The sequence below is a fragment of the Podarcis filfolensis genome (genome assembly GCF_964270895.1).
Source record: "Podarcis filfolensis genome assembly, chromosome: 9".
NCBI classification, from domain to species: Eukaryota; Metazoa; Chordata; class Lepidosauria; order Squamata; family Lacertidae; genus Podarcis; species Podarcis filfolensis.
Window position 1 is genome coordinate 48789888 of NC_139610.1, and position 27062 is coordinate 48816949.

General features: G+C 40.1%; 1 protein-coding gene across 3 annotated transcripts in view; it reads right to left on the reverse strand.

The window, feature by feature from the left end:
- Positions 1-27062, reverse strand: part of AFG2A (AFG2 AAA ATPase homolog A) — a 144581-nt gene that overhangs the window by 90692 nt on the left and 26827 nt on the right. For all 3 annotated transcript variants that reach the window (XR_014538427.1, XM_083571155.1, XM_083571156.1), the window contains exons 12-14: positions 25779-25832; positions 23834-23913; positions 10326-10452 (exon numbers count right to left, since the gene is read on the reverse strand). Coding sequence is in view for 2 of the 3 variants with exons in the window: in XM_083571155.1 (XP_083427281.1) it covers positions 10326-10452; positions 23834-23913; positions 25779-25832 (261 nt within the window). In the remaining variant the exon portion in view is untranslated. The remainder of the gene's footprint in view (positions 1-10325; positions 10453-23833; positions 23914-25778; positions 25833-27062) is intronic.

Below are 27062 nucleotides of genomic sequence, written 5' to 3' on the forward strand. Positions count from 1 at the left end.
GTACATGACCCAGCTAGCAGAATGGAAGTCTGCTGAGCATAAGGACTAGCAAACAGTTTGAGCAAGCTTGAGATGGTGTTGCTTCTGACAGGAGTAATTTCCAGAAGAGAAAAAAAAACAAGAAGCTTCTTTGACTACCATGGTAACTTAGAAAGCAGCATTTGATATCAAGACCTCAGACAGAAAACCACAATATCAGGACCCCAGTGGACTATACCACTATTTGGGTTGCATTTTACAGAAGAGCAAAATAAATATGACAAGGTGAATTTGCATCTATGAATTTTTGTGGTACTTCAACTCTTCAGAAATATTACGTAGGTTTCCCACTTTTTTCAAGCATATTCCTGGGGAGAATGCTTACATAAACCATAAGCTGCTGTCAGTGCTGAGTTTATGTCTTGCAAGCATACAAATCATACAAGTCAAGGCCGATGGGAGTTGGAATCTAAAACATCTGAACATAGGAATGTAGAAAGCTGCCTTGTTCCAAGTCAGACCACTGGTCCATCTGGCTCAATACTGTTTGCACTGACTTGCAGTGAGTGTCCATGGTACCAGGCAAGAATATCTCCTAGCCCTTTCTAGACATGCCGGGGATTGAACCTGGGACCTTCTGCATGCAAAGCAGATGCTCTGCCACTGAGCTATGGCCCTTCCCCATCTGGAGGGCACCATATTGTTTATGTCCTTTGTTTACTGGATCAGGATTATCCCCAAACAGAAATGTCTACCAGGATGTAGCACTGAAGGTCTCCTCTGACCCCATGTACAGCTTTTAAAGCTCCATGTCTCCCACAAACATACCTAAGGCCATTTTATTCTCAAGCAGAAAGAATTGGCAATGGAGCTCCATACTTCTACAGCTCAACCAAGAACTGCCTTAAAATTGCATTACTCTAAAGAGCAAAGCATTCTGTATTCGTAGCTAGATAGGGGCCAAATTTCCTCTCCTCCAATGTAAAAGTATATGCATGTATCAGCTTACAAAGCCCAATGTGTTTCGACCCAGCCAAGATCCCCATCTGCCTTACCTGACATATTATCTCTCAGAATTTCTATATGCACTGTATCTCCTAAACTTCTAAACTCTAGCTGCTTAAACTGAAGCTTGGCTTGACTGCCACCTGCTGATACTTTGAGAACTGCTTCGATGCCCAAAACACCAGAATGGTATGTCCTTTCTGTAATTACCATCAGTGGTAACTGAAGCAAAAAAGCCCACATTTTATCACTTAACATTTCACATAGAGTAGAACAAAGCTGTTGAATAGGTAAGACCATGTTTAAGTGCCACAGAATTGTATTCTGCTACTTGCTTTCCCCTCAATGAAACATTTTGTAAATATTAACAATAATAATTTCTGTTTCATGTCTTTCCCAGACTCATTTTTAAAAAACAGGAAAGGGGGTGGCGTGGGGGGGGGGACAGGCCAAACATCACAGTCTGCCTAAATTCCAGTTTCAGCCATTAGCACAAACATGTCTTAACTAGTATTTCTTTGTAGATATTTTCTGTTAAAAATAAACTGGTTTAAGCTATATAGGCCCACAGATACTGGCAAAAGACTACTGTACAAATAAATGAAAGCCTGCGGCTTACCTCCTTCGCTGCAGTTATGGGGCCCTCTCACTTAGAAACATGTGCTATAGCATCCATGTTTGCTTTTCATGGTGTTACAACTGTCCTTCAAGATCACTTGGGGTACTAAGACCTTTTTTCACCCCAAGGGTATGATTTGAGACGGAAAAGCATTCGGAAACGAAAAAGTTGCCTGCCAACAAAATGTTTCTGCGTAAGTGAAACAGAAAAATTCTTTGAGATAAAATGCAACTAAGCTACATAACGTTGTTTGAAGAAGTTAGCATTCTGAGAACTAGGCACACTTTGTATCTACACGCTTTTAATAAAAGTTAAATGGCCATTTTTATAAGTGCAGTAACATGTTCCAGGGTGTGTGCTTGCCAATTACGCACACCTCGCATGTTGACAGATGAACACACACCCTGGCGTGTGTTCTTGCTTACATAGCCCACGTGCTGGCTTGTTAAGTAATGGAATAAGGCTTGCCTCACCAACTGGCTGAAGCTACCTCTTCTTACTCTGTAGACTTCCACAGAACATGTACTGGTGCTGCTGAGCACTTCATCTGAAAAAGGCTCAAGGGACAAATTGCTTCCTTAAACCTTCCTGTGCGTGCCCCGCATCTGGCAAGGAAACAGTCAAAAGCCACTGATAGCTCCTAATGTTTTTGAGCATCAGATGAACATGGTAAACTATTACTACTTTGCAATGTGAAGAAAATGCCTTTTTTGTCACACTTGGCAACAGGGTTTTATAACAAGATAAAACTATTAATCTCTACACTATCGTACAGAGGAGGATAACATAATCCACTTAAGACAGAAGTACAGCTGGTTGAGAAACTAACCTGAGATTGGGGAGTCGACCTATCTTGGCAAGGTTTGCCTTAGATCAACACTTGCCTACCATGAGCACTCATAGGACCTTGGTTTGGAACCATCCTTCGCTGCTATACGCATGTCAGCTGACCTCAGCCATGTAAACATTTTTCAGGGGCTTTAGTTGACCTTGGGAGAGAGCAGGTGGTTATCAGCTCTCCAGCCTAGACCATTCAACTGCTGAACTACTTAACTGTTCTCATATGAGCTACACATTACAGATTAATTTACACTTATACAGAGAGCTCTGTTTTGGGTGCCAGACCGTATTATCTTCCAACCCTTTTCTCTAATATCTATTCCAAGCATCTCCCCCATTTGATCACATGAGATGATTTTATTATTCCAACATCTGCTATATCTGTAAAAACAACAAAAAACAGCCCTGTATTCACTAAGTCAGCCTCTTGAAACAAGCATTCAAAGGTTATGTGTCCAAGTAACTTACAATTTTAATATATCATTTTCTTCACAACACTTTGTTTTCGCAAGTATTCTAACCATGTTAGAGGGGTTCCTGGTGACAATTTCTATAGTCTCTCCGGTAGTAGTCTCTCCAGTGGTTATGGTATAGGTTTAGATGGCAATATTAGAACAGGCCTTTTCTGTGGTGGATTCCTGACTGTGGAATGCTGTCCCCAGAGAGGCTCACCTGGTACCATCATTACATGTCTTTAGGCGCCAGGCAAAAACATTCCTCTTTACCCAGGCCTTTTGCTATTAATTAATCTATGGCCCGTTAAAGCTTGGGGAGGGGCTATTATTATGATTATTTTATTATTATGCTGTCTGTTATTGTGCTTTTTATTATGTTTTTATTATGATGCTCTGTAAAATGTGTTCTCAGTGTAATACTCCACCCTGGGATCTTTTGATAAAGGGCGGTATAGAAATAAATTAACAACAACAACAGGCATTTAAAATCCCTCTTAATTCAAGGTAAAGATCGATTAAAGAAAGTTTGCACTGAAAAACTGAACCTGTTTCAGGATTTGCTCAGCTAGTGTCTCAGGGAAACCTCCTCTGAGGAAAAGACCTCCAGTCCAACTGAGGACATGGAAGAACCCACAGCAGTCCTAAGGCAGCCTGAGACCTTGATACACGCATGTTCTCCATTTTCTCCCCTTAAGTAAAAGTATGCAAAGAAGGTCAATGCACAGCTAAACTGCAAGTTTTGCCTTATAGCTGTTTAAAGCATCCAAAGTGCAATAGGGTCCCAAAAAACACCTGCAAATTTCATGAATTATTTCTCGCATATTTGCAATGAACACAACTCTTCTGACATATTTCCTCCTCTGCTTTATTCTTCTTGCAGCATATCATAACTTGCTGCTTATCTGCATTATGCTCTATTATTTTTATTTTCAGTCCTTCTTACGAATTATTACTGGATTGTTTAATTTATTGTATATTTATCAATATGAGATGTTTCTATTACACTACTGTTTATTCCTGGGTAAATTTTATTATGCTAGTGAACATAAACTTGAAACATGAACATAGCAAGGGTGGTAGAAGACCTGGTGGAGAACCCAGAGTCTACACAGAAGCACTCATTTGGTTGCTAGTCTCCTCAAAAGGAAGAGTCTCTCAGGAGGAGGAAAAAAGACAGAGCCAATTCAGCCATGAGCATTGACTCAGCAGATGGATAGGAATGGGAGAATTTATGTTGCTGCTGGAACTATACTGGAATAATAGCTCCCTACCTCCGTTACAACTGTTTAAAGGCTCAAACGGTTTTTTAAAATGCTGGCAAATATAAAAGTGAAATTCACCTGTTAGCAAAGGCAACCTTTCTTTGTCATAGAATTCCCTGTACGTACCCACACCCTCATTGAGACTTGAATTCCTATGCACAATTTCACTGCTGAGTAGTGAGCAGCAGGAGATAAAGCAAAATCCATACAAGTACATTCTGACATCACTATTTTGCCTTTGCACTGCTCCAGATGGAAGAACTTGTTCTCCTAGGAACAGCCTGGTATCTCAAACAGAAATTCATAGTGGAGCAGAGATTGGAAAGCTGTAGCCCACAGATGTTGGGGGACTACAATTCTCATCATCTAACTCCCATCATCCTATGCTGGCTGGGGCTGATGGGAGTTGTTGTCTGTCATCTGGAGTCTTGTGGGTTGCCCACCCTTTTAGCAAAGTCACGAGAATCAGAGAAGAGTAGGACTAAAAGAGGCAGATTTCATCTCCCACATAACAAGCTACACCTAATAAAATTCATTCTTTTGTACAACTATTAATAGTGTAAATGTCTCATGACACTTTGCATCCAGTCACCTTAGAAGGCTTAGAAGCAACATAAATCAATAGGCGTTTTCAGAAAGCTTTATGTGGACTGAAACAAAATATTTTATAAGTAAGCATTTATCTGAAAAGCACATTAATGTGTTGCTGTGAGAGGTGCTTTCTGCTATGTTTTACTATACTTGAATTTAATTTCATATAATCTCTCTCACAAATAAATTAATTTATCTGTATATGCTTTTATGGAGAAAAGCAGCCACATTTATCCAAGTCTTTATGGTATGGCTGTGAAAGCTTACAAATGCAGCCCAACAAGTTCTTCTACCATCTTGTTTTGTCTGGCAGATAATAAATCTAAAGTGAAAAAGTCACTGTGCTCTTCAACTGTCACCACAAAGAAGGGGGGAGGGGGGAGACAACAACTCAGCAGCCTCAAGGCTGATTTACCACACTCTCTGTACCTTCACAATTGAAGGGTTGGAAGGGGGGGATTACTTCTGCACACCTGGAAATATTTATTTACTATGCTTAAAGAAAGCACCCTGAAAATTCCACTGGAAACAATTCAGACACCTTTATGAATGTCAGCATACAATCAATAAATAAGGAACACCCTACAGGCAAAATTGTTGCTGATGTCAATAACACAGTGCTGACAGAGTTCAGTGGGGCCATATCACAACCAATAATATTTCTTGTCTCCTAGCACACTCCTCATTTAAATTAAGGAATTGTCTAAAACCTGCCTTAACTCTGCCCTATTATTTAATTAGACTATTCTTAGTCTATGAAGATGCTGGACCTCATTGTTCCTGGAAAGCTTCCAATCCCAATTCAAAAACAGGTGCTGATTTTGCTATTTAAGACCTTAACTGTCAAAGACCTGATTACCTCACACACCAGTTTCTAGTATGAACCTGACTCCTCACAGAGGTAATTTACAAAGGCCCTGTTCAACGTTCCCCCCTCCGTCAGCCCTACTGATGGATGGTGATATGAGACACGTCCCCCACAGTGGTAGCATCAAGCTTGTGATATTTGCTCAGTTTTTAGTGCCATGTGAAAATATTTTAATTCAGAGGTCATGTCAGAATCAATGAATTTCTGTTGTTTCCACACACACACACACCGAGTCTAAGTTTAACAGGGTTTCTAAAACATTATAAACTAGTCTTCTGACGTTCAAATAAAGCCAGGCTGATTTTATTTAAAAAGCAAAGCCCATAAACATAAAGGAAACTAATACTAAATAAGAAAAATATGAGAAAAATATTTAGTGTTTAAAAATAACAACAGCCCGGTATGAACCTTGATAGGCAAGATTCTTAGACTATGTGAAGTGTAGGATTTGGTGTGTTCACGTTTTTTTCCTATTACAGTGGTACCTCGGGTTAAGTACTTAATTCATTCCGGAGGTCCGTTCTTAACCTGAAACTGTTCTTAACCTGAAGCACCACTTTAGCTAATGGGGCCTCCTGCTGCTGCCGCGTCGCCAGAGCACGATTTCTGTTCTTATCCTGAAGCAAAGTTCTTAACCTGAAGCACTATTTCTGGGTTAGCGGAGTCTGTAACCTGAAGAGTATGTAACCCAAGGTACCACTGTACTTTTAAACACAACAATGACCTTTGATTCTTCAATGACCTCTGATTCTTCAGAAACAACAACACTGCAATCAGAAATAATGATGTACTGCTCTATGTGCTGAAAATTGTGATGCACACAGACACATTATAACAAACTCCCAGCTCTAAAGTCCTTAGATCAGTATTCCCAAATACTCAAAAGGGTGTGATGTATTCAAGTATTACCAAAAAAAAGGAAGCCATCACTTCAGGGAAAAGACAAAGGTCCTCAGGCCCTAACTTCACAAGCTTATCACATAGCCTGTGGCATCACACTAACATCATGAGCCAGGTACAGTGCAGCACTGCAACAATGAGGTGAAGATACTGTGGCAGAAACAATCACCGCTGTCACATGCAGTTAGTGGCGCCATTTTACAATGCTGTTGCACGGCACAGAAGTTTGAAGGCAGAAAGCAGGTGGCAGCCAACAGACAGCTCACACAGATGGGTATCACAATGAATTACCAATCATAATGATAATCCAAATTGCACACTCTTAGAACAGTAGTGTGTCACTCCTATTCTCTGTCAAACACTTAGTTTAAGTGTTACACATGTTACTTCAAATTCTCCCAACATTGCTTTGCTGTCACAAGGATACCTTCTAAAAGTCACTCTCATGACTAAAGGAGTGAAAAGGGAGTGAAACAATTTCTTCATGGGTCTGCCTGAGAGGTTCATATTAATATGTTTTTGATTCAGGAGTGGCATGGGCATATTCAGTCTATATCTCTGCTGTGAAGCTAATTTCATTGCTATATTCAACTTACAGGACCACTACCATGACAGAAAATTATAAGAAATAAATTATTCCTCACATCTTATTTAAATCTGATGATAAAATTTTCCTGAAACCAACAGCACTTAACACTGCATTTACCAATCAGATGCAAGACTGAAAAGCCCAATAGAAATACATAAATGAGCATCATACAATAACAACAATTTGTTCCAGACGAAACAAATGCTGAACATGTTTACAGCTTCAGATTACCTGATTTATGACAACTTCAACATGTTGCCAGATAACTTATGTATTGAAATTCTTTCCCTTTCCCTTTACTAGTTCACCCATAAAACTTGAATATTTGAATTTCTTTCATAAGCCTCCAGACGGGCAGAACTTTGATGTTTCTCAAAAGGAAAGACTGCTCTTTCGCTGGAGGCAAAAACTTAAAAACTTGTTACTGATTCTGCCAAATCACTCACTTTTTATTTTTCATCAAAACTAAACTACTTTTAATTAACACTCAACTCCACTAACACAGCTCCACTGTCTTTTGGACATTGGATCAGCACCAGATAAGAGTCTTCCAAGTAAAATCTAACAGGTCTTTTTCAGAGAGAGGTTTTTAATTTCACTTCCCACCTGTGAATGGCCTCTGCAGAGAGAGTGTGAGGTGTAGCTTTGATCTTATAAGCAGTAGTAGTAAGAGAATTTACAAGAACTTTTTCAAAAAAATTGTGTTGGTAAAAATAAAATGATTTAGAAACATTTGTTATGGGTACAGAGTATAAAGAAATTTAAAATACACTCCAAGACAAGAACCATTCATTTATGTGATAATGGAAGTTGCTTCTCTTGCTTCCATCTAGTGGTACAGTTTGTATTGTATGCACACCTTTAATACCCAATATTTTTAAACATTCCAATAATGAAGATTGTTGTTGCTATACTGGTATCAGGAGAAAGAGGAATAAATAGACATGAAAACATAATGGTCCAAGTTTGTGACTTCAATAACTCAGAACACTCCATCATTCAGAAGTGTTACAAATACCAATATTTTTAGCCTGTTTGAATTCAGCTATTTACCGCAAAAAAATTAGTAACTCAAATATTAATGAGAAATTAACTAGCAGCAGTTGATAGGCTGATGTAATTAACCCTTGAGGTTTAAATGTATTGTAAAGTTTCATTTATCTTTTCACAGAATATCTCTTAGGATTTAAAAGCAAGCCAAATACAACACATACTGGAATATGTATGCAGGTGGTGCTGTGGTCCAAACCACAAAGCCTAGGGCTTGCCGATTGGAAGGTCAGCAGTTCAAATCCCCGCGACGGGATGAGCTCCTGTTGCTCGGTCCCTGCTCCTGCCAACCTAGCAGTTCGAAAGCACGTCAAAGTGCAAGTAGATAAACAGGTACTGCTCCGGCGGGAAGGTAAACGGCGTTTCCGTGTGTTGCTCTGGTTTGCCAGAAGCGGCTTAGTCATGCTGGCCACATGACCTGGAAACTGTACGCCGGCTCCCTCGGCCAATAAAGCGAGATGAGCGACGCAACCCCAGAGTCATCCACAACTGGACCTAATGGTCAGGGGTCCCTTTGCCTTTACTGGAATATTAAATTTCATAACATAATAAGAGGAAACAACTTTCCTTTGAACCAACGAGAAGAAGCAACCTTTCTATATTTGATCCAATTGACAGGGCAGCAGAATGAGAATTTTCAACTCCTGGTTCAACAAATTAATACCAAAGCAGACACTAAGGAAGAATTTCCCCAAAATGTAGGTACAGTACACTGTGAGAGAATTTTTTGATAATGCTACTAGCATGTGCACAGCATCACCCTGATTCTAGAGGAGCCTATTCTGCTATGCAAATGACAGAAAAACCAACATGATGCCCCTAATCTATGAAGCTTGGATGCATGAACACAGTCTGATGTGGATATCCACTGTTTTACATGCAAGCACATATATTTTGCATTTTATTTCAGGATGAACATGGTTTGGTTTTAAATGAAACCAGATCTAAACTCTGGTCATATTTTTCATTCACTATATTTCCCCCAGTTTCTGTTCCATGCTACACTGAAGTTTCTCACTGGTAATGAAACAAAGAGCACCATGGATCTAAAGACAATATAGCACACTGACACTACACTCTCTCATTAATCTTCATTTGTCCAATCACATCCTGTCATTCTCATGCAAATAGGGCACTTGAGGATGCAACTGCTGCACACTGCTGGGATGAGCTGTCAGAAACACCAGGGTGCCATCACAAACCACAAACTATCACTTCATTCTCAGCCCTTATGCTCTAGGCATCCCAGCTAATGTGTTTGACACTCAGATCTCACGCAGCAGGAGCTAAAGCAATCCAATTCTTCAGCTACACACACATTACTTCCTGTTGTGAAACAATCACAGAGTTCCCTGGGGTTGTAACAGCTTCTTCTGTTCTAGCCTGCCATTACAAATAGATGCCAGAGGTATTATGGATGAAGGAAGCCAAGAAAAGGACATTCTTGCTGGTAAATTTCTGTTTTTGTCTTACGAAGAAGGGCACTCAATTCAGGGAGGGCTAACAAGCTATCATCCTCGATGTCTATGAAGGTTCAAAGTTAGGAGATTGGATGCAATTCTAAACAAAAACACATTTGAGAGAACAAAGATACATTGCACAATTTGCTTAAACATTCTCTGAATGACTACCTACAATTTTATCTATCGGAGGAAAGCAACAGTGTATCACAGGCTAGGTAACTGACGGGGGTGGGGAAAATTCCCTCTTGCCTATGGAAAGAAAATTTTCCTTTCACCCCACATGGACTGGAGATATGTATTTAGTTTTGAGGTTTCAAGGTACAGTACTTCCAAGGCTGGCCAACTCTACAAAATGGTCCATTAATCCTGAAACAAAGGACCCCAAGCAGACCAAATCGCTCAAAGCTGGTCCGGCTGCAGCAAACATCTCTATCCTACTGCCTTGTGAATGCATAGGGGTCTTAGTGGTCAGTTTGCATATTGCTTTCAAAAAATGCTGAAGAAGCAGCACTGGTGGAGCAAGCCATTGTTTCTTCTGAAAACCAGGAGAACAACTGTTTTTGTTGAGCCTTATACAAAACCCCTTTTTAAAAAATCCAGTACTTTACAAAGACGTTTGACTACAATTGATTGCAATCTTAAAACATTTCACTTCCAATAAAGTAGTTTTAACAAAAGTAGGGGCAAGTGCCCAAACCTCTTACCTTGTCTATCATATCTGGTCGGTTTGTCGCAGCCAAAACAGTCACATCCTTTAGCTGTTCAATCCCGTCCATTTCTGTCAGCAGCTGTGCCAAGATGCGGTCTGCCACATTCCCAGAACTTGAAGAGCTAATGGAAATACAAAACGAAAGCCATAGTAGTGGGTGCTCATTTCTTAAACACTACTTCAGCTTGAGGACCACATTCCCTCATAGGCAACTTTCCAGGGGCTGCATGCCACTGGTGAGAGGGACTAGAGGAAAAACTGGGCAGAGCAATGGTGTAGGTCTTAACCTTTGTCCAGGAGAATAAATTCCAGGCATGCAAAAGTCAAATGTTTCTACAAATGCCACATCCATCCTCCTTTCAAGCACGTAAGAGGCATTGCCACTGTTCAAGGACATGTTTGGCTAGGCAAAAGCACTCAAGCGAGTGGCCTGGACAGCATCCAAAGGGCCAAATAGAGATGCTTAGAAGTTCTATTTGGTCCCTGGGCTGAAGGTTCTCCATCCCTGTGCTACATTAATCTGATGTATCAGCTTTTCCTTATTTGCTATGTGATCAAGTCAAGGATAGCCTAGTTCCTTTCCACATTCTGAAAGAGGAAGTTATTGACAGGTCATGAATTTGTTGGTGGTTTATTTTTCAGCAAAATATCAGTGTAATTGACTCCCCCCTCCCTTTGCCCATTATCACTAATGGCTTGGATGTATTTAAACAGGGCTTACCAACAAGAACACAAACATGAAACCAATTTCTTAAAAACTGAAGCTATTGTTTTGGGACCAGTATCCTTTTCCTGCAACTCCTGCCAACTTGGCTACCAAACACCAACAAAACAAAGTATGTCAGAACTTGGCAAGTGATTTATTGTGGCATTCGCACGGGTTGATTTCGTAAAGATGTATTGGCAACATTAAAACACTGCTCAGACAGTGCTTTAGTTTCTGCCACCAATGCAGGCCATCCAACACTGTAAGTGAAATGAAGGCCTTTTACAGATTCATTTCTTCCACCTTCCCCAAGTAAGACCAAACTGAGCAGTGGCCAGCTAACCCATAAAACCACCTTCTTATTAATTTTGCACAGCTGTTGCTCCAGATGTTAAATACATATGTTGTTTTGAAATCACCAAATGGCTAAGTCTCAAAAAGAAAAGACATTTTTCTCCTGGAAGAGATTTCAGAAGTTAGCCTATTTGTGTTTTGTGTGGGGTTTTTTTTTATTAACTACATGTGAAAAAGTGAGTTCAAAAATGCAGTTGGGTATTTAATTATAACTTCCACATTTATTACTTTAAATATGTAATAGGTACAAAATGGCAGATGCAAAGCTTGTTTTACAAGATTGATCCTGCTGACATATGAGCTTTTTATATTTGCTTTCACAAGAGTCTGTTCCATTTTATGAGCCCTGCCCTCAGTAGCATTTACAATTGGGTCTTGTGCAATAATTGTCCTAATTTTGATTTATGGCATAGCTAATGTGGGGTGCACATGGGGCAAAACCAGGGAAGTGAATAGCGCAGCTAAGATACACTCTTGTCTTCTCATATTAGCTGTCTCTTATCTACAAGTACAAACTCTGGCAATGACACCTGACAAAATAAAACCTTCTTGAAACATAATCCCAAGCATGCTCACTCAAAAATAAGTCTCATTGAGTTCAATGGGACTTGCTCCCTAATGTGTGTGCAGTCTTAATTCCCACTGGTTTCAGAGGAGACACATGTTTTACTCGCCTACAGAACAGAGAATTAAGTCATCAACTTTAGCTGGATTGCTCTCTTACTTTATTCAGTTGGTGTTATCTACACAGATAACCAACCCCAAGAAATGCCCTGGAAGAGTGCAGTTTGTTCCAAAAGCTCCCTTGAACAACTGCTGCTAAGTGGAGCTGAAAATTTGGAACAGGTGGGAAGTGGGAATGAAGGAAAGATGACAAATACTTAGTCACAGAATTTAGTATCCAGATACTTGCACATGTCAAAACTCCCAATTGGAAATGAATCAACTAAGGACCAGAAAGGAAAGGAAACAGAAAAAGTAGAATTACTTTCCTTTTGCATATGCTTCCGGAACCTAAAATGCAATGTTTCATGTTTATTTTGGTTGCTTTCCAAATAAGCATTTACCCTGTACTCCTTTGCTGTACAAGACCCCTGCCCACACTGATATTAATATAGATTTAAGTCCTCCATGTAGCCCAAAGCTGCCGTGCTTTCCTTTATGCATGGAACTCAGCTGTCAGATTACACACCATATTTAGCATGACTCCTACAAGTAAACAAGCCCTTTTGGCTTAACAGGCTATCCTATAAAAATGCAGACAGACAGACATTTATAGCAGGAGATTTCTCCACCAGCTGCTCCAGAACTGCGTCAGCAGCATGTGTGCTCAGATGTTTGAGCTCTGCATAAACTGTTAATCTGAGGGGTGACATACAAGCATGTATTTTTTCCATTTTCCCATGATTTCCCAACAAGAATTTCAAATTAAAGCAGGCAATGCTCATTAAGGCTTTCTCGGTTTTTGACGCAAGGACAACTCAGATACACAAATTATGTTTAACCTTTCAGACCCATCTATAAAACCAGCATCCAGCCAATAAGCGTTTCTTCCCCACCAGCGCCAGCTGACCTGTGAACCATGATGTCACCATCCCAGCACTACAGAAATAGTAATCAGGCAAAAACTGATGCAAAACAGTTTCCTGTCAACAAACCCGACTGTATGCCAAACAGAATGCCAATGTTTGTGAGGTGTGCACGTGTGCCTGTTCACCTGTCCAATGACAGCTGTCTGAAGCTTAGGGAATCAATAGCAATGACAGAAACAAGCTTTTTAAAAAGGTTACTACTGAAGAATGGTCAGGAGCGCAAGACTTAAGAGTGAAATGATGAGCTTCCTACAGTGCCTTTAAGATAAAATACCAACTCCAACTGCTGTCTATCTTGTACAGTGGTACCTCGGGTTAAGTACTTAATTTGTTCCGGAGGTCCGTACTTAACCTGAAACTGTGCTTGAAGCACCTGAAGCACCACTTTAGCTAATGGGGCCTCCTACTGCTGCCGCACCGCCAGAGCATGATTTCTGTTCTCATCCTGAAGCAAAGTTCTTAACCTGAGGTACTATTTCTGGGTTAGAGGAGTCTGTAACCTGAAGTGTATGTAACCTGAAGCGTATTTAACCCAAAGTACCACTGTAAATTCAACTTTGTGATTTCACAGTGTTTTAAAAGGCAAAGTTGTAAAACTTTCATGGTACCACAGTTTTGAATAGAGTGATTTTCCATACTCCCACTTTCTATAGAATTCACAATAAAAGCAGGTGTAATAAACTGAGCCAAAATCATTAGATAATTACACTGACACCCATACTTAATGAAATCAGCGGTTGCTATCTGGAAAATGCAACAAGCTGAACACCTCTTGGAATTGTTTACAAACAGCAACATTTCTGCAACAGCATGCTCTTGCATTCTAGATTAACCTGGAATTCTAGATTAACCTGCTTCTGTCACCAGTCACTAAGAAAATTCAAACCATCCATAAGAGTGCACTGCAAGACTGGGCCAATGTGGCACTCCTGGTCTTTATGTCTGGCCCTCATAATTCTCCCTAAAACAAATCCACCCACTAGTTCTGCTTTGCACCTTGAATATTTTTGCTTGGGTGGAATGTACCACTGAATGTTGATAATGCTTCGTTTGTCTAGATGAAGGAGAACAATGCAGTTGGAATGTGGAAACTAACCTAATGTACAGAGGTAACATTTATGTCCACTGCTCCACCCACTTTTGCCACTGTCCTCATCCACCACTGGCAAGTGGCCTTTGGAAGGTTTCCCAAAGGGCAATGTGGCTTGAAAAGGTTCCCTGCCCCTGATTTAAAAGCTCTCCAACAGTTATTACTGTGAGCAAAACGGAGTTGTCAGGTATGCCAACTTAACAAGTTATACTTAACAGGTGGGTTGTTACCCCTGGGAGACTGAAGGTTGGATTTAAGGAGGGAGTAATTTAGAAGTGAAACAGGGCCAACAAAAAAAATAAGAGTGACCTTTACACAATTCATGCATTAAAAGAAAGACACAAAAAACCCCAAGGTGGCCTAACAAGGACCTGTGAGCTTCCACGCTTACAGAACCTACATAGTAGTTGAGCCTAGCAAGAGAAGGGAAGGACTAACCTAAGGAACCAGAAGTCAGACATACAGTGGTACCTCTGGATGTGAACGGGATCCGTTCTGAAGCCCTGTTCGCATCCTGAGTAAAACGAAAGACGTGACAGCACGTGCGCGGGACACGTTTTGCCACTTCCGCGCATGCACGTGACATCATTTTGAGCATCTGCGCATGTACGAGCGGCAAAACCCGGAAGTAACGCGCTCCGTTACTTCCGGGTTGCTGCGGAGTGTAACTTGAAAACGCTCAACCTGAAGCACATTTAACCCAAGGTATGACTACGTGAAGGTTATCAATTTTATGGCTGCTAAAGCAGTATGAGACACAAAATGTTAACGTCTCAACTACCCAGAAGATAAATTTTTAAGTACCCATCCCCACAGAATCTGTTTCACAAGTTATATGTAGAATTTCTTTGAAGATCATCTACAACAGCTGAGAGCATAAACTGAAACCTTAGTAGAGTCAAGGCCCTTCAAACAGAGTACTTAGCAAGGCCTACTAAGGGAGTTTATATAGTTCTGATTAAACTGAATTCTTGTAATACCATGGGAACTACTTTAATCTCTGGAAATTTAATAGATTAAACTGAACCTGAACATCTTCCACTCTATTTCTAATTGCTCCCTAAGCTACACCCAAGCAAGTTTCTGAAACACAGGCAGAAGAGGAGTACAGCGGTACCTCGGGTTAAGAACTTAATTCGTTCCGGAGGTCCGTTCTTAACCTGAAACTGTTCTTAACCTGAGGTACCACTTTAGCTAATGGGGCCTCCCGCCGCCACCGTGCGATTTCTGTTCTCATCCTGAAGCAAAGTTCTTAACCCGAGCTACTATTTCTGGGTTAGTAGAGTCTGTAACCTGAAGCGTCTGTAACCCGAGGTACCACTGTATCCAATTTGAACTGCGTGAATGTTCCCTAAGCCCAAGGATATCTGCTTGTGCAGTACACTTTTCCATCCTTCTGTGGGACTCCTAGATCTGTTTTCGGGTTCCCTCTGGGGCAGATTTGGAGGTGGCACAGGGCATGTGCAGGGCGAGAGGGAAGACCCACAGCACAAGCAGAAATGCTTGCGCTTATCAGGGCACATTAGTTGAATGCCACCCATTATGTTACCATCACCAAGTATGTTTCACAAAATACCCCACAGGTGCCCGAAATGCACAGTGTCACAGTTGCAAATAAGATGCTATCTGGGGTAAATGCTGAGAAAATGTAGTAACAAAATACTATAATCTGTAGCACTGAGAATATATGACATCCTAGCAGCACAAATGAAACCATGTGGGAAGCTGTGCGGGTTGTGTGCAGAAAAAAATAAAGCACACCTTAATTTTATTACACATAAACACAGGTCGCACCTGCACTATACATTTAAAGCAGTATCATTCCACTTTAAACTGCCATGGCTTCTCACAAAGAATCCTGAAAGTTGTCAGGAAAGACCTCTAGTTTCCGCACAGAGCTACAGTTTCCAGAGTGGTTAAGTGTAGCTCTGGAAATTGTAGTTCTGTATGGGGAAATAAGAGTCTCCTAATCACTCTCGGCTCCCTTTAAAAAACAACAACTACAGTTCCCATAGCTCTCTGGGGAAGCCACAACTGTTTGAAGTAGTATGATACTGCTTTAAATGTATTGTGTGGAAGGGGACACACAAGTAAAAAAAATTACTGCAACATTGTTTTATTTCCTTCATTTTACAAATCCTAGTGAAAATGGATCTTGGAAAAAACAGCTTTCCGGAGTATTATGGTTGTTGTTGTTGTTGTTTTAAAAAAACCTACCTTTACCCTTTTAAAACAAACTTATCCTCTACAGTTTATACTTTCAAAAATCTAGAGAAATAAGAACAATAGAGAGAAATTTGGCTTGCTCCACTTCTTATACACGTTGTACACTGTCCTTGAAAATCATGTGTATTTTATGGTTACCTGAAAATGATTTTTAAAAACCTCAAGCAACTTACTTCCAGAAAAATTATAACTCCAACACACATCTTTTGACTAGTATTCCTAACTTTTCTAGAAGTTTCTGAGGTAAAACATTCCTAAAATACCAAACCCCCTGCCTGCCAACACACTCCCACACTAAAATCACCACAATCACACAGTATGAAGAATGTATTGAGTCTGACATTTCTGTCAGGCTTTCACAGGAGGAAAGCTGTCAGCAAAGCACACCTGCCAGGTCAGACTTTTCAGTCCAGCTACCATGGTTGTAATTAACTGTCACACTGTTTTATTTCCTTCCTCTCACAAGTTCTGGTGAAATATGTTTTTGGCAGGACAAGGCTTTCCAGAGTGCTTATTTTCAATAAAAGCAACAATCAAGATTACCAATTGCTATTATGGGCATCTGCCAAGACAGTTTCTAAAAACCTATTTTGGCCTTTATTGTAACATAAACTCACACTTTTATGAATGACTATTTCCTCAGGTAAAGACCACAAGACTAATCAACTCTACTCAACAATAAATTCCTGATCTGTGTTTAAAGATATAACAACTCACACTTTACAAATAATAGTATACATGTTTTGTTCCACATATGTACCAAACACATGGTACATATGAGTAATATTCCATACAGCTAGGTAAGACATACCTATAAATTGCTCCAGAAACTTGGACAAAATGTTTTCATACACAAATTATATGTTGGTGTCATTACTGATTTGGGGGCATGGGGATTTTTTTTACTGTTTTAATTGTGGTTTTATATGCTGTTAGTTATGCATTTCAGCAGTATTTTTTTTTTACTGTAAGATTTACATACTCCTAAAACCTACATCCTGTGTACACGTAAGTAACATGCATTTAACTTCATTTACTCTAAGTATCAGTTAACAAAACAAATGAATTAATGAAACAAGTGCATTAATGGTAAAATGTGAGGTTGCTTAAACAGTAGCTTCATTAGGGGTGTTGACATGTTACATCCAATGAAAGTACAACCTGTCTACGTTACAGTTGAGTTGTACAGTTATTCATATGTGACATTCAAAAGAATGTAGTCTGTGCACCAGTGGTTACAGTAACTGAGCTGTACAAATAATAAAATATTTACTGTTTCACAAAAAATAATTCTACATGCATAGGCAGTTTGCACCTGTGTTCAGTGTAACATGTAAACAAGCCTTATAGCACGATTCTGCAAAGGGATATAAGCTTTGTACTTATAGTGCAGTACTTATGCACAGTGAAAAAGATAACCAGTTTTAATATTCCAATATTATATTCAGTTTGCAGCAGCTGCCTTTTAGAAAGAAACTTGACAGTACTTTCCCATTTCCTTTCTTTATTTCCCCCCTTCAGCAGTTCTCCTTCTGTGCATTCCTGGAAGTTAATCAAGCTGAAAACTGTAATCAATCATGCCGACTGTAGAATCAACTGAAGTTTAATCTGGACGTACTACAGGCTACAATGTGGACACAAGCTGGATTCCTCTTACAGCAGAATATTATATCAATATTTAAATACAATACCAGGGATTGCTGGTTGGAATTTTAAACAAAATCTAAAATATTTATCCAGTCCTGTACCCAGCAAGAACTGGGTTTTTTCTCTCTCTCTCTGGGTCTAGGGAGTCATCAATGCTTCACTGGAAGAGGGGAAATACCACCTGTCTTGAAGAGGCTGTGGAGTGCCCCTCCTTAAGAAGGCCTCCATGGACCCAGAAATGTTAAAAAACTATCACCCAGTGGCTAATATCCGCTTTGGAGGCAAGCTTCGTTCATAGTTGGAGGAAACTGTAGTGATGGCACTGAAACTAAATTGGCCACCCTGGATATGACATTTGTCAGGAGAGAGAGATGGAGAGTGTGCAACCCTGGTCATTCTTCTTGACCTTTCAGCAGCTTTCTTAACCGTGGTATCCTTTTGGAGCGGCTCAAGGTGGTGGGGGCTGGGAGTGCTGTATTGCAGTCGTTCTGCTCAAACTTCCAGAAAGTAGTTAAGGGAGGCCACTGTTTGACACCACAAGCATTTTCCTGTGGTGTCCCACAGAGTTCTGTCTTGTCACCCATGCTATTTAACACCTCTATGAAGACACTGGAACCCAAAATATTGGAGTAGAGTGCCACCAATATGCAGATGACAGCCATCTCTTATTTCCATCTCAATCAGGAGATGTAGCTAAGGTGCTAGACTGTTTGGAGGCAGTGATGGGCTGGATGTGGGCCAACAAACAAGCTGAATTCTGAAAAGACAGGTGTTTATGCATTCCACATTGCAGTGGTACCTCAGGTTACATACGCTTCAGGTTACAGACTCCGCTAACCCAGAAATAGTACCTCGGGTTAAGAACTTTGCTTCAGCATGAGAAAAAAAATTGTGTTCCAGCGGCGCAGCAGCAGCAGGAGGCCCCATTAGCTAAAGTGGTGCTTCAGGTTAAGAACAGTTTCAGGTTAAGAACAGACCTCCGGAACGAATTAAGTACTTAACCTGAGGTACCACTGTATTGAGTCAGGGCTGTTTTTTGTTGTCATGCAAGGAGGTGCATCTAAACTGAAGTAGAAGCTACTTCTTAATTTGTCCTTTCCACCTGAGTTAAAAGTGCTTCAAGTGAAGAAAAATATATAATTACCTTACTGGATATAAAGTGTTTCACTGTAGCTGCAACATTTGAATTTAAGTCACAAAATTGACACTTACTACATATTGTTTTCTGGTGTCAATTACTTACAGCTAAACCTGTAGATTTTACTATAGATTTTGGCCTTTGATTCTTTTTCTTTCACCGTTCAGTCACTTCATTTTGCATGACCAGAGTACCAGATAAATGTCCATGTGCATTTAAAGTATAATCAAAAGTTGTTCCCTAAATGGCTACATTTTTGAGAGCACAGTGGTTACCTTCTGTTCACACGCTTCCCCTTCTTGGCCTCAGAAAGCAAACTGGTGCCTTATATAGTTCTCTTCCTTCAATAATGTACAGCAAAGCACTGACTTTTTAAAAAGGAATTTAACAGTAGTGTTCTCTCCAACCCACAATTTTTCATGCCTGAAACTGCTTATAAAAAAACAAAAAGGAACAAACATGTCTATTGCCTAAAACTCCCCACAATCCTACATGTATAAACAGCATCCTATTTCCAAAGCACGTAGATACCCCAAGTTCAGCAAACAGACTGTCTGGACTGCATTTACACAGAACCATGTTCATTCATCACCTTCAAGTTTAATTACCAAGCCATTTCCTCTTGGCAAAGTTTACCGGTCAGTGGAATTAGGTTTTACATGGTCAGGATACCAACGAATTACAAGTACCCATAATTCTCTGCAGCTGCACAATTTGTTAAGAATCTGAAGCTTTGAAAGGGAAAGGATTATTTAGGAACAAACATTCCTTCTCGCATACAGTTGTATCTGGAACATTCATGTGGACATGACCTCAATGCAGACGTCTTTTATGAAATAATGCCAAGAAAAGGCAGCTAACTAAAAGAAACCCAATATTAGTCAGAACCACAGAGAAATAGGAAAGGCATCCATTTCTTCAGTAGTACAGATTGTTCCTTATTGTATATTTGGACTGTGAATTGGCCAGTTTCATTTAATATATGCCAAATTCACCACTACTTTCAGAAGATTTATTAAATACTATAACAAAGACTGCCAAAGTGGTTCTACGATAGTCAGCAGGAACAACCACAATGTCTCAAAACAAAACCTCTCATTTTATTTGCTCAATTCCACTTCGGAAATCAGTGACACAGCCTTCGCCATTCTTTATTATTAAACTTGGCAAATAACATACAAATCTTCTCATACATTCTTTAGTCCTCCCACCGCCTTAGCAATTTCCTTCACTTTCCACCCCCACCCCCCTCCCTTAGCTGTGGTTTCACCAAATAAGAGGTAGCTACTATGATGGAGATACAATCAATTCTTATAGAAATCGCAAGTTAGTCCTACCACTACCCACAGCCTCCAACAACTGTTTTAATGTTTTGTATTTTGTGGATATTCAAGGCATTATCCAACTAAACAGTTCCACTACCACAAGCACTTTTGGCTGTACAGTGGAACTTTCCCTTCCTGTTCTCTCCCTATGTGGCCCCACCACCCTAAATCTGCTCCAGGTGCTTGGGATATCTCCCAGAATATATTTGGGGGGCATGCAGATGAAAGGAAGTGCTGTTGTGCAATCAAAGGTGTTTGTGCTAGTAGAAATTGTTCTGCCCGGACGCTGAGGTCCAGAGCCGAGGGCCTTATGGCGGTTCCCTCATTGCGAGAAGCAAAGCTACAGGGAACCAGGCAGAGGGCCTTCTCGGTAGTGGCACCCGCCCTGTGGAACGCCCTCCCATCAGATGTCAAAGAGATAAACAACTACCTGATATTCAGAAGACATCTTAAGGCAGCCCTGTTCAGGGATGTTTTTAATGTATGACATATTAGTGTATTTTTGGTCTTTGTGGAAGCCGCCCAGAGTGGCTGGGGAAACCCAGCCAGATGGGCGGGGTACAAATAATAAATTATTATTATTATTATTATTGAAATGTTTAGCAGGATACTGCTCTGTTATGCATTATGTTATACACTATGTTGTTTATGTTAGTATACTGAAACCATCCCATGGCCTTAGGACAAAGGGTGGTATACATTAAATTAACAAACAAAACGAGCACTTCAGGGGTGCATGGGGTTACTTTAGGGTCAGGTAACAATCTTCTACAGAAGTGCAAATAAGGGCCAAGCCAGTAGCAGCATTATGCTGTATGCCTATTTTTTTATTCTGTTTCAATTATACATGAAGTGTATGTAGCTGCTTCTGGATTTACATTTTTCTGCCCTGTATATGTGCAAAGGCAGCTGATATACAAATGCTATTCTGCACACAAAAGCCACCTGCAGTATCTTTCATTCCAATATTTTTACACAAACACTGCCAATTAATAGGGTAAATTATAACCAGAAGTAGTTATCTGTAGGGAAAGGGCACAGGGCGTTTAACGACAGCAATATGTTCTGTAGAAAAAGCACAGGGGGACTAGGGAGACAATATCAACAGGTGTTTCCTTGAAAACCTCAGTCTGGTTATAGAAGAGGAAATGGATCTCCGGAGCCTGCAAATCATTAGCATCTCTAATGCATTTGCAAATTCCTACTGTGGAAAATCAGCCTGTAAAAACAGGTCATTTCCAATAAGTGCCTTGTCTGGTTTCCTACACCATTTAATTCCAGATGAATTTTATGAGAACTATGTTACATATTTTACCTCCCATATGGTTCACATTTGACAATAAAATATTTGTGTCCTGCTCTGCTCTTTTCTATGCTCCAAAAAGCAGATGTCTTCAATGGAACACTGAAGGTCACACCTCCTATCTCCAATGGAGAGGCCAAGGCTGTGTTTTCTCCTTCTCCATCTATCTCCAGATAAGATGATGGTTTGGGAAGTGCACCTAGCTAGAATGGGAACATTCTAAATTAAGGCTCCAATGAACATATTGGACAAAACTGGCCATTTTCATTTTATTCTTATAACAGCCTTTTCATCACATTGCACAGCTTCAAAATCTTTATTAAAAATATGTATTTGGCATGTTTATTCCTGTTTGCAATTTCTTTAATAATTAGTTTAGACATGTTTAATAGTGCCCTGGAGAATGGCTAAAAGTTTATGTAAGTGTCATAATAAAAAAGGGCAGGAAACGAATATAGCAACATATAACGAGACACCACAGTCAGATTGCGTCAAAGGGCAGAAATTACAGCAACTGGCTAGTGTTCTGTTTCAGTTCTATGTTCACGTCAGATCTGACAATTTAGCTCTAAAATTTTGCTACTACTAACGCAAGAGACTACTGTTCTGGTAACTCTACATCCCTGTCACACAAGCAAATTACAGCTGGAGATGTACAAAACAGAAGCTCTTATTACTGTTGGGTGAAATCCAACATTAGTCATATTCAGAGCACATTGACTTAGTCACTTAAGTCCACTGATTTCATTGGGTATACTTTGTGTGACCTAGTTGGATATCACATTATCATCACCACCATCATCATTATCAAATGGTTCTGGAAATGCCATTCCTTTACTTTAAACAGGGATATTGAGCATAGTATTCTTCAGATGCTGTGGACTCCTACTTCCATTAGCCACACCAAGCCAGCATGCCCAATGGATGGAAGTGACTGGCATGTTAAAACATTACATCACTACATCACGAGGCACTATGACAGACAGGCCCTGGGTCTGCCTCCTGGTGACCCAACAACCAGTGAAAAGTGGTGAGACCAACAACCAATCAGGAGACAATGTGTGGAATTTAAGTTAGACCCTAGCAGTTTAACAGTCAGATACAGACTTTTGATCTGGGTGGGCAAATGGGGTTTCTGCCTATTTGAGTGGGCTCAGATAGCGATTATCCATAGGCTCTCACTTAGATACAAGGATTGTCTATGAGCAGACTATGCTGGACTATCTGAGAGGGGTTAGCTAGGGAACTTGGCTTTGATTCCCTATGGGGAAGTTAAATCCTAGAAGGGGCTGGGTGGGTGTTGCTGCTTGGGACACTGATATCCCTGCTAGGTGTGAAAAGTCTACCTGAGACTTGGTTTCACAAAGAGCATTGTTTAAAAGTTTCTCTGTAAACAGTGTCTTTAACAAACTTTTGTGCCTCATGCGTGAAACCATCAAGCGTTAAATGCTCGTAGAGTGTAATTAAATAAACATACAGTTTGGGATTCTGTTTTATGGCCATTTCCTATTCTAATGAAAGTGCAAGGCAACATCCTCATGACGTGCTCTGACTCCAAGCCGAAGATCTTGAAAATCACATTTCCATCTCCAGCACATGCACACTTGCATGCCTGCATGTAATGCATGATCAAGGATATATGCTTGGTTACAATGGAGCAAAAGTATGGGTAGCCTTCACCTGTGACATTTGCCTAATCCAATTTCCCCCACAGATGCTATTACCCCAATGGAAGGCAGTCAGGGAAACAGTCTTCCCCTGTGGAGTTAACAGTCATTTCATGGGGGAATTTCAATCAGGAAAAGAACACCAGGGTGGTTGGGAGGCAGGGGTGGGGGGTGGTCTCCCCCAGCACCACTGTTACAATAAAAATCAATAAAATTAGGATCCTTCTCTTGGCGGTCTCTAAAAGCAGGGGAGTTTTAAAATGTTTACCGAAAAGAAAAAAAGTCACTTATTTGAATTACTGCTAGGTCTTGCAGAACACTTATATCCCTAATAAAATGAACCAACCAATTTCCATCTAAATATGCAAGGGAAACAGATACAAAAGTCAACTTCTTGTTCATGTGAAAGTACAAAGCAGTAACAGATCCAGAACCTTGTAGATAATTTTTCTTACCTCCCCCTTTCTACTGCCAGGGCATCTATTTCATCGAAGAACAATATTGAGGGTGAAACAGCTCTGGCTTTCCTAAAGATCTGACAAAACAAAAACAAAATAATTGTCAGATTGTCCAAAGAAGTTGCATAATCACAAATAAAGTTGTTACCCTTGGTTTGCCTCCAATATCCAGGATAGGTTGCAATATCAAGATAAAACCATAATGACACAACTTTGCATCATCTAGAACGTCCAACCGATGGACTGCACTTTTGTAGACTGTGGAGTTAACCATTTCAAATAGTATTGCTTGCATCCCTCCAATTTTTCTCTAAACAGCAGCAAAAAAAATTGTGCAAATATACTTTAACTGAACATATACTAAATATATCTGGGGATTACTATTTTAAATGTCTTTTAACTTTTTAATACTATCAGTTGGCAAAACCTGTTAAGAATTAGCCAAAGGATATTCCAGGCTCACCTGGTAAAAACAAAATAGTTACCAGCTGCTACAGCATTAACAGGATAATTCCTATCATTTTAAAATTGTCAAACAAAAGCTAAGCTATTGAAATATTTCTCCATTCCATGAATGCAACTCATTGAACACAAAATATTGAATTCCATTCTACCAAAACAGCACATCAGCAGCATTAGAATAAATGAATTATTAGGGCAGGATTCACCTAATGATCCCCATCAGCGGAAGCCGTTCCACTTGTGCAATGGAGCTTTTTCCCCTTTCCTCACCTCCGTATTGGCTCAGGAAAGTCATGAGAACCCTCAAGATAGCACATGAGGGGGGAATGAGGATTTTTCCATCTGGCAAGCTGATCTGCTTGTGCAGACATAACATTCGTAAAAGTGCAATGTTGAATTCTACCCTTAGTATTGATTATTGCTTACAAAATCCTTTTATTGCCAAATAATAATTTTGACTATACAGTCTGCAGATATCAGCTTTAATTAAACAAGCAGAGTATACAAACAATATGTATGTACACTCTAAGTAATATATTGTAGATATGATATATAATGTACTAAAAATATTTAATGGCAGCAGCATAATCAGGTCAATGATTACAACAGCATTCCCCATCCAGCTTGAAGAATCACTGTGGTCACAGCTGGCAGCTGCTGGCACTATCCGCCTCCTTTCTCCAGGCATGTGGCCCCAGTGGTAGCTTGGCCTCTCATATATAGAGGGGAATGTAGGGCATTCTGCAATGGTTCTGCATGATTGATGTAGGCCATTCTGCAAATTACATCTTTCAACTCTACAATACCCTCCTGTGAAATGACATTGTTGCTGTTAAGAAAAAGAAGACTGTAAAAAACACCTTTCAAATTACAAGTCTTGATCACAGTAAACACACGAGTTAATTTAACCGAAAGCAGTGTTTCCCTACTCCCACTGTGTAAGGCACCATGTTGCCTCACATCATTTCCTCAAACTTACCTGGCGGCAGCCAGGTCTCACTCTGGAGTCTCCAATAGACCCTTCAGCGCTTTAGTAGCATCCTGGGCACAATACTCCATTGGAGGCAATATCCTAGTAAATTAATCTAGAAGCGAATATTCCCCATAGATCATTGTGCCAAGGATAGTGCTATGAAAGTGCCAAAGGTCATCATTGAACCCACAGCAAAACCATCCTGCTGCAGGCCCCTAGTAAGTTTGGATGGGGGGGGGGAAGGGCCAGAGATATCAGATTGAGTTTCCAAGAACACCCTCCACTCTTAGCAAATACATACACAAGCTGACTTCATCGTATCAACATATGGCAGTAAGCAGTGAAGACTGCTATAATTCAGAACCCGTGAAAACTAGTTACTGCAAAGCAATGACTGCATGATGCAACAAAAAAACTGACTATAATGTAGCAAAACAGACAATAAATTGTATTATAAATCCCTGTACATGTGCACTTAATATTCCAGTTAAATTAATAACACCTTACCTCTCTGACTGCACGTTCAGATTCTCCAACATATTTGTTCATCAGTTCAGGGCCCTGCATGAAAAGAGTCACATACGTTTACCTTATGCCATACACAGCTTTAAAGAAATCTGTCCTATCACATAGAATTCTACCTTGAAGAACTTTTGAATACTTAATCAGAGATAAACCCTATAATACAGGATCTTCCAAGGATACCCTACTAAATGTTCCATGATTAGCAAGGGCGCTGGCTTCTGGGTTGCGTGGCGCCATACACAAGCCCCCTCAGTCCTGATGACTAGTGATTGCCACTTGCGTGACCACATGGAAGCGGGTCTTCTCAGTGATAGCACCTACCACCTGGAATGCCCCTACCTTCAGTAAATTAATGAGGCAGAGACAGTAATGACCTCCCTTTTTTAAAAAAATCATTTTTATTTGATTTTACAAATATAAATTTATAAGCATACCAAATACACAGCCATATAAAGAGATTACTCTGAATCTCAAGACTCTGAGATTCAGACAGTAATGACCTTCCAATGCCTCCGAAAAATACACGTGTTTACCCAAGCTTTCCTGGACTCTGACTCTTAATTTTTAATTTTCCTGTTTTGTGCATGGCTGCTTTATTGTGAAATGCAGTTGCGTTTTGTTTTTATCAAGTTATCAGGAGACTTTATTAAAATGTTGTTGTATTTTTATGTAAACCGCTAAGAGATTATATTAAGTAGTGCAACATTTGAAACAGATCCTTGTGATTGTGGAAGTAAAGAATGAAACGCCAACCCAGGTCTGCATTTTTGGTGCAGCTCACTGGATAGCTAAAGCTACATGCCCTGTTCCTGCACTCTGCTTAATAAATGAGTTGGCAGCATGGAGCTCAATATGTGCTAAATTTTTAAGTCTATTACTCAATCAGCACAGATCACAGAGTGACATTTCATACTTCTGCTTACTAAACAATAGCTAAAGGAGGATCCGCCAAAAAACCTCATTGGAACATTAACCAGTGTTCTTCTGGGGATTCAGTGATGGTTGCTCATGAAGCAGAGCAGCAAGATTTCCAAGCCTCATTAATCTATTTTAACTGCTGCGGCCAGGAGGAAGGAGAAAAACGGCGGAGGAAATTTTAACTGGAAAATATTTTGACGTACTTGACCCAGATGACAAACCAAACTTAAGCACATGTCAAGGGCAGAGAGCCACGGAACGGAATCCGAAGAGGGATACAGGACATTAGAAAATGCCAAGATGAAGTCAGAACTCTGACAACATTGTATATTTTTGTAATCATTGCTA